Source organism: Pollicipes pollicipes, unplaced genomic scaffold, assembly GCF_011947565.3.
Source record: "Pollicipes pollicipes isolate AB1234 unplaced genomic scaffold, Ppol_2.1 Scaffold_2704;HRSCAF=3166_pilon_pilon_pilon, whole genome shotgun sequence".
In the NCBI taxonomy this organism is placed as follows: Eukaryota; Metazoa; Arthropoda; class Thecostraca; order Pollicipedomorpha; family Pollicipedidae; genus Pollicipes; species Pollicipes pollicipes.
This window is the reverse complement of record NW_023596159.1, coordinates 1-9,265: the sequence shown is the minus strand read 5'-3', so window position 1 is coordinate 9,265 and position 9,265 is coordinate 1. Positions and strand designations below refer to the sequence as shown.

At 45.7% G+C, this 9,265-nt stretch overlaps 1 protein-coding gene across 1 annotated transcript; it reads right to left on the bottom strand.

Annotated features, from left to right (window-relative positions):
• Positions 1 to 134: 134 nt before the first annotated feature.
• On the bottom strand, positions 135 to 4,235 carry LOC119114649 (longitudinals lacking protein-like; the record flags this gene model as incomplete). Its single annotated transcript, XM_037238686.1, has 4 exons — positions 4,202 to 4,235; positions 1,724 to 1,909; positions 506 to 682; positions 135 to 185 (listed from the first exon to the last, which is right to left on the bottom strand). Coding segments are annotated over exons 2-4 (411 nt in total), but the record flags the coding sequence as incomplete, so codon positions are not given.
• Positions 4,236 to 9,265: the final 5,030 nt, after the last annotated feature.

Below are 9,265 nucleotides of genomic sequence, written 5' to 3'. Positions count from 1 at the left end.
GCCGGCGAGTGGGCGGTGGGCGAGGCGGGCCGCGGCGCTGGCGAGCCGGTCCGCTCCTCCGGCGACGCGCGCCGACGCTTAGCCGGCGGCGTCACAGGCCGCGGCGCCGGCGGCGGCCGTGGCTCCGGCGTGCGCGCGGGCGGCGCGCCCAGCCTCTGGGCCGACACGGGAGACGGCGGCGGCGGCTGCCGACACCGCACAGGGGCCGGTGAGAGAGTGAGATCAGGGGCGAGCGCGAGGGCGAGGGCGAGGGCGAGGGCGAGGACGAGGGCGAGGACGAGGGCGAGGGCGAGGGCGAGGGCGAGGGCGAGGGCGAGGACGAGGGCGAGGGCGAGGGCGAGGGCGAGGGCGAGGGCGAGGGCGAGGGCGAGGGCGAGGGCGAGGGCGATCGTTTTCAAGCATCACGGCCAACGTTCTAGATCACAGCATAGTCCAAGAAAATGTGTGACAGGCCAAACAATGTTAGTCCATGCGTTATTTTTTCGTCATATGTGAAATTTCCCACCTTGTCGTCATCGCCGCTGAGACCGCGAATCTGCAGCATCTCCGCCGTCTTGATGAAGCTGGCCAGCTGGCTCTGGGCCACGTTCACACTGCCCTTGTACATAAACTCGATGATGGCACGTAGGTCGGCGGCCGACGTGTCCTTCAGGAAGAACACCATCTGCTGACACGGGTTGTTCTGCAACACAATGGTACTGGGATATCACATACCACACACAACGGCGATCTTCCAAGTCACGCTACGTATTTTCGCCCCAAGTATGAAAGTAACGGGGTTACACGAGCACGCGTATACGCGACAACAGTGTAGGTTACGAAAATGGTAATTGCCTTCGAGCATTGCCAGGGTTTCAATACGCATGCATGTGGCATGACACTGTGCTGCACATGGCTCATAGCATTATCACCACTATGTACACATGTATCAATGCATGCAAGGAGCACAGAAAACACTGCTTAAAGAACCATGGCCTTTAACTGATGCCCCAATTTCATATCAGTTGAGAGCATCTTGCATGAAAGGAGTAAGATGTGAGAAACACAATTTTAGTTCCCATGACCAACATCATTAATGACTGGATCCTTAATACATCATTGTACACAGTACTACATATGGGGATAATGTTAAGAGCAATGCCTAGCAGAACTGCCCAATTTCATAATGCCTTGGGATGCTGCCTTCGAGGACCTGACTTAAAGATGTTTTTTATGACTTTTGGGTCCCATAACCAGCTTGTGTTCTTATAGATGCTTCATCTGAGCCTGTGACAAAGGCAATGGCCCAGCTTTTCTGCTTCTTATCTCACAATTTTTAGCACAGTTGCATGTTACAATATTGTAAGACAATGGGCCTGAACCCAGGATGTGGGCAGCATAGTGGTAAGAGTGCATATTGGGGAAACTGGAGTTAAGGCATTTACCTCCTGACAGTGCCAGCCATTTCTGCTGGAATGAGAGGCAAGCAGAAACATATAGCCTCAGCAGCTGAATGTGTAGTAAGTAAATCACCAACGACATGACCCTGATAACTAATATTTAGACGTCATCAACCATCATGATTAAGTCCATCTTCTTCAGCTGTATTGCTCTGCACAATCAGCAAGTTGTGAGACCTTTTTGTGACCTGGGAAAAAAGCTATAGCCACACATTATATAACTGTTGACAGCTCTTGCCTGCAGTCAGATTCTATGACCTCACAGTCATACCACCATCACTTACTTTTAGGAGATCCCTGAAGTATGGACTGCATGCAGACAGCATCATTCTGTGTGCCCTGACTTTCTGGCCTTCACAGCACAGAGTGATGTCCACCAGCTCCTCATCTTGTCGGAGGTGGTCAAACAGAGAGGTGACACTGCTCTGGAACCCATCCCACTTGAGGCAGAACTTCTGACCATCCATTATCTGTGGAAAATGAGTTTGATCATGTAGTGGTTGTCATGATGCATCTAGACTGGGTTTAACTACAGCATAAAAGACAGCATGAAGGCCTATGGTGACAATGTCACCAGTGGTATGTCACATGCCCCAAGGTCAGAGGCTGATAGCAGGAACTGGGACAGAATGCATGGGTGATGGCATCATTCCACAGCATATGCCACTGACCAGATTCAACCTTAATTTATTGCAGCCATGTTCTCATCACTGTTTTTTCATAATATGGCTAGCAATGCAGTTCATTTGGGACAGCACAATAGAAGGGCTAACATTTGCAATGATGGCAAATAGGCATATGGACAAAGACAGCTTAGGGTTTATGTTTAGCTTTACCAAACAGCAGTTTTTCTCTTAAGACTGTGGGTTTGGCCTGCTTCAACTTGTATCCATTTTGCACAGCTGGCCTCTGCTCCAGCTTTGGGCCATTTCAAACATTAGACTTTGCTTCAGGTTTGTCATTTTTAATAACTGGCCTAGACTCCTGCTTACAAGAACTTTTGAATTATAACTATGGCTTTGGTTCCCAGTGAGGTTTACCTGCTTGGGCTTGGACACCAGGGTTTTGCCCTGGTGTCTCTTGTTGTGGATTCACTCCACTTACAGTGTTGTTAACCAAATATTACATACAGCACTTGCAGACAATGGCAAATAAGTGTGCTAGGGCCCAAAGCCAGTGAGTCATTCTTGAGACTGACATGTGCATTACATGACCACTGGACAATGATCAGAACACTGTGCAAACATTATCACATAAGATAGAAGATAGCCCAAAAAACCCTTTCATGATATGACTAAATTTTATCTCAACCACCCTGCACACCCCTGCTTGTACTATCTGATCCCACATAATTTTAGAGCATAAAATAACTTGGTTTGAAAGAAAAATGCTGTGAAAGAAAAACCATATAAGCCATTGTTTTCAATTTCAGCTTCATTTGTTTGAGCTTCAGAGCTTGCTACCACTAGCCTCAGATTCGGCTTCATGTAAAAAATAGCTCCATTGGTTACATCTGCTCAGTTCCAAATTATGAAGCCACTAGTGCACGCTTTGACTTCAGCCTCTCATCACCATCTCACCTCATATTTGCCTTTTGTCAGAAGCCTAGCTTTTTCCCCATGTTTGCTGTTACATTGCAAAAGCTAGCTAATGTTGGTTCATATATCATACTGCACTACTCATAAAACCAATAAACTTATCCATTTGTTATGAATTTCTCTGGGTTCACTTGGGTTATCACACTAACAGGGACTATAAACACAAAGTGGACAAAACACTTGATTGCATTGTGAAAGGCCGACATCATTGTTAAATCAGCACCACGTCTTGGCCTCCTATGTTATGAACGAGGAGATAACATGTCTATGATAGGCATATGATGGTGTCAGTAGCAGTGCAGTGAGGTGATCTGTTTTAGGTAATCCATAACATAAGCCATAAGAAACTATTTTTGGCCATATTTGCACATGGCCACCACCTGGTGTCAGATACCATGGATAATGGCCTGATCATGCTCATGCATACTGTGATGACATATCTAACAAATACTTGAAACCTCCATTGGCTAAATTTGGTGATGACCACGCATCAAACTCAGGGCACTTAGATTTGCAGCAACCAAGAGTTGAAACTTTTTGGTGCCTTTGCTGCTGTGTCTGACACGCTGGTGAAAATTTAACTATGAGATCTCCTTTGTGCACATTACTGCTGACATGCTCAGAAAAATATTTCATTTTGCAGTCTGGTCTGGTCTTTCCAGTCAGGCACCTCTGATACAGGAACACCACAATAAACTGGGTGTTCTTCATGAAAAGTTCATAAAACACTTCACATTTAACAATGACAAAGCTGGAAAAGTACTGATCCTATATGGTTAAAACTGTGCCAAAGAAACTTTCCTGTTCATTGCATCACAGCATTGTAATCTCATTCATCACTCTGAGATATGGTGAAAACAATGAACATTCCAGCATATTTCGGCAAACCATCAAAGGCACGTAAGAAGCGAAGGCTTTCTTATACCAAATGACACCAAACATTCCATTTAACTTTAGACGGCAATACCTGAACAGGATAGACGCTGGCAATAATGCAACTCACAGGTATTCAAACTATTGCCGAACGAATTTTACGTACAATGGTAACTGGAGACACAAAAATCTCACAACTTGCCAAAGCGTGTAAAGAGTCTCGGAAATAGCTGAAACACAATTCATTAATTGTAATGCGAATTTGCCATGACTACAATCAGCAACCCTTACCGCAGCGGGGTCACCAAGGCACCGACTGTGCGCATACTCGCGTCAAAATGGTCGCCGCTCGCAGCATTCACCAATACGCCCCGTGCACAGGTAGCGTTACTTCGCTGCCATTCATACCGGCAACCCAAAAAGCTGGACCCAATGCAATGATTTTCCCTAAATCGACAGGAACCAGTGTAAAGTATACCATTTTATCAAAGTTCTGAGATCGGAGCACAAAGATCCCTATTTTGGTTATAGAAAGAGAAGACATCCCTTTAGACAACCTGCTTCATCAACATCTACATGTGGAGAGCGCTCATGAAATACATGAACACGTTCCCCATAGCAAATTTGGGAAAAAACTTATATCGAATAATTCCAATGAATGCAAAATGTTCAGAAACGGAACAAACAAGAACGGATGACTGGATTAATCATTTGTAATGCCATTTGTAATACAACAAATGGCTCGCGCCACCGTCTCTTCAATGGGATTTCAGTGAAATTTTGCCAGCTGTGCTTCGTCATTACGAAATCATGCACTCACCCTGCCTCTAAGCGCATCGCCTGGTTTCGAGCTGCTCGCCTGAAGACGCTATCTCGATCTCCAAAAAACATACAAGGACATTAGTGGTGGCCCAACGGATTGTTCCCAGAGGTGGGAGTGGTCAGGATACACTTGAGGACTAGGCATGACCGTGGCAAAAACAAAGGTAACCAAGGGCTATCTTAAAACGTTAACTTGAGGGAATGATCCCCACATACGACTGCCGAATGCCTCTCTAGTAAATCCCGAAATCCCTTCCGCCTGTGAAACGATGGATTTGACGGTAGCTTTCGCCCGACCAGGTCTTGGAAGTGTTTCAGGCAGAGATCAGAGTCGCGGTGATGCATGGTTTCTGCATAGGGTTTTATGGCATCATTGCTACAGCAAAACCTCATACTGGCAAGAATGCTACGACATAACTTCTACTGTCAATACCCATTTGCCAAATTAGTGCTACGCGACAAAACTTACAAAAGCCTATACGCTGAAGCCTATACCGGTCAATACCTCTGGTAAAAAACTTATTCAGTTATACCTCATACGCGACAACATGTCTCCTGACATTAAATTTATGGGGAATTGGTGCTTAAGGACAAAATTAATGCCTCAAAAACTGATGCCCGGTCTAACTTCTAATGCAAAATCTTACTTACATAGACAGTTATTCTTTAAAGGGAGTGTTCCACATCTGTTTGAGATTTTGAACTCAAGTAGCCATATTGAAGATCATTCAGTGCAGCTCACAGCACTGCTCTTCTCAAGACCCAACCCGCTGCAGTTTCTGAGTTACACGCCCGTGAAGATGGGGCGTTTATTTCCGGGAAGTATTTTCAACGTCACATTGGTATATATGACGTCGTAATAAAGCCATTCAGATCCTGACATTTTGTTAGTCATGCGACAATCAAGGCCAATAAAAATATCATGATCGAGTCGTTTATATCTAGCATTCGTGGGCACAGTTTCCAGACATAATAACCGTCAATTGGACCCCAATCAGTGTTGTGCAAGGCACGACGACGCAATTAAGCGATGACGTTTCGGTGAGCATATGTACTTAACAGAAAAATTGTGTTGTCTAGAATGGTCTTTTCTATCTAATAGTGTACCAATAGTTAAAGTGTGCTTAATTCATCATACCTGATTTTTGCTTCGATATCTTGAAACGTGAAACGTACCTTTCAAACACAACATTACTTTCTTCTTCTACAAATATTCTTACGCGACATTAGTGATAAATGACCGAAATCAGGCTTCAAAGACCTATGTCCTCCATTATTTCCGCTTCAAAACATCATTACTTCTAAAGCCATTACTTACAGCATCGTTAAAGCCATTGTTTCTATACAACATTACTTCCCCTGCGAAAATTTTTACACGGGCTTATTGCCACACGACACAAATTATACTTCACAAGTGCATTCGTGTCATTTTCTCGACTTGCCGTGCTTGGCGTATAACTAAGGACGGTTGTTTTGGAAACAAATTCCAATGACCTGTATACGTGTTCGAAATATCAGTTTTGTCGTGTGGCGCTGATCGCAGTAGAAGTAATGTTGCGTTCTTGTTAACACCAGGCCAGATGTGTAGTTTCACATTCTGTCACGGACCTCATCCATCCCTCATCTGTGATAGGAAGGTGTGTCACATACGCTATGGATCGGTGACATTCGCTAACACTGTCATGCCATCCTGATCTTTGCGATAACTCCAGATGTATGGCTTACTTTTATGCGCAGTCAGTAGGGGGGAGGGACACGACCAAAAACTGCTTCTTAAAAACCGAGTGCAGTTGCGTCGCAGGCGTGAACGAGTTTTTTTTTGCGTGCAGCAAAATATCATTGCATGCTCTTACTTGTGTGTCCACCCGAATTTGTTTACTGTTAACGTATGATAGCGTACATATTAAAGAGAACATCTCATCCCTGTTGCACTTTTACTTGTTACAACACCAGACACGTACGATTTGATCAGCAATATCAGTTTTCTCGAAATGCGTATGATTAACTCAGAATTTCGATTTGAAGTAGCCGACCCGCGAGAGAAATCCGATTTGACTTCCTGCTGACCATTATGGAAGGAATACTCGCCGTAACATTTACGCCGTAACATTTACCTTGGTTTTTCCAACGTGTGTGTTCTGTAATGTTTGCAACATACCACTGCATCAAAATGTTTGTGTAATAAATGCTACGAAAGCTTGAAACACTCTAGACAAATAAATATGCAAACATGAATCTATTGTCCCATGAATTTGACGAAACGTTATACTATGGCTTTGATATTTTCCCTATGGCTTTTACCGCAGTGGGTCTTTTGAGGCGCACGTTGGCTTTGAGAATGGGAATATCGCATGGCCATGTGACGCACTGGTTCAAACTTCAAACCAATGTGTTGCTCGGTAATAGGCCCCTTCCCGCCGAGCCGATTACAAACGTTCCTTCTTCGCACCAGCAGATGCGCTCGCTGTCGTTGTCATGACGACGGTGGTCGCGACAGAGAAGCGTACTGCGGAAATGGCGGAGGCGTACTGCTGTTACAAAACGTTAACAGCGTAGCTTGGACTCGGAAGAAATCATAATTAATGTTGCTATTACATCTTGACGGTGGTACAATGACAATGCCCAGTGCTATCATCAGACGTAACTAGTCCTGAGGTTTCACCGGAGTATGTTTTTGAAATATCCTCCAAAGGTGGGGCGCTCCCTTTTAATGCATGTCATGGACTTGGTAAGGGGTGACACATGCCGCGGATATTTTGCGCTTTCGCCTCCGTCTTCGTGCAAAGTGACCAACGCTTGCTTCCCGCAGTTTATGAGGCTAAAATGACTCTGCCGCCGATCCACCGCGGCAAACCAAGCGCGTGAGTTCATGTCTTACTGGATGGCACGAGCGGAATGGCCACAATACGCCTATAAACCACATCATCATCAGTCAAAATTTGATGTCGTAACATTGCAAATTCCCATGCGCCTGAATCCGACGTCGGCAAAGGGAACGCTGCATGGCAGTCGACGGAATAAAATGGATATGCTAACCGGGCAAGTGTGTTCTACTAGGAGCTGATAACCCAATTGCATCGCTGTCGACAGGGGCAGCACCACCAATTTTTACTAGGGACGAGGTCGTAAACCATCAACATATCTGAATTCAAAAAGGGCGATAAAGTGAGCGTTTAATAGCTGGCTTCCTCCCAAAGGATCAGCCAATTGCTCATGAGCTGTGCGGCGATCCCCGAAGTAGAGAGCGGGGGGGGGGGGGAGAGTGAACCAGAGAGAAAGGCAGGGACTGAGACCCAAACAACTTGCTAAAAATTTAACATTTGCCCTATGGGTGTTAACTGGAAAGAAGTAATCCAAATGGCTATCTCCACCTCCCCTCCCAGCTTCGAGGAATGCCGCTTCCTCGAAGCCAGCAAACATATCTTTTCACAGAATCGTACCTTCTTTACAGCACATGCATGCCATCATCTCGGCCAGTTGGCAACACGCAGCGTGTAAGCGTGGTATGCCCAGTGACAAAGGCTTCATAGGCTGTGACTTTGTGTATTTTTACCTACGAGCTACGCTATGGGTTGGGCGCGAGATTCAAAAATGGCTCTGTCCGCCTATCGAAAACTGTTGAGAGAGAGAGAGAGAGAGAGAGAGAGAGAGAGAAGAGAGAGAGAGAGATAGAGAGAGAGAGAGAGAGAGAGAGAGAGAGAGAGAGAGAGAGAGAGAGAGAGAGAGAGAGAGAGAGAGAGAGAGGAGAGAGAGAGAGAGAGAGAGAGAGAGAGGAGAGAGAGAAGAGAGAGAGAGAGAGAGAGAGAGAAGGAGAGAGAGAGAGAGAGAGAGAGAGAGAGAGAGGAGAGAGAGAGAGAGAGAGAGAGAGAGAGAGAGAGAGAGAGAGAGAGAGAGAGAGAGAGAGAGATAGAGAGAGAGAGAGAGAGAGAGAGAGAGAGAGAATAGAGAGAGAGAGAGAGAGAGAGGAGAGAGAGAGAGAGAGAGCGAGAAGAGAGAGAGAGAGGAAGAAGAAGAGAGAGAAGAGAAGAGAGAGAGGAGAGAGAGAGAGAGAGAGAAGAGGAGAGAGAAGAGAGAGAGAGAGAGAGAGAGAGAGAGAGAGAGAGAGGAGAGAAGAGAGAGAGAGAGAGAGAGGAGAGAGAGAGAGAGAGGAGAGAGAGAGAGAGAGATAGAGAAGAGAGGAGAGAGAGAAGAGAGAGATAGAGAAGAGAGAGAGAGAGAGAGATAGAGAAGGATAGAGAGAGAGAGGAGAGAGAGAGAGAGAGGAGAGAGAGAGAAGAAGAGAAGAAAGGAAAAGAGAGAGAGAGAGAGAGAAGAGAGAGAGAGAGAGAGAGAGAGAGAAGAGAGAGAGAGAGAGAGAGAGAGAGAGAGAGAGAGAGAGAGAGAGAGAGAGAGAGAGAGAGAGATAGAGAGAGAGAGAGAGAGAGAGCGAGAGAGAGAGAGAGAAGAGAAGAGAGAGAGAATAGAAGAGAGAGGAGAGAGGAGAGAGAGAGAGAGAGAGAGAGAGAGAGGAGAGAGGAGAGAGAAGAGAGAGAA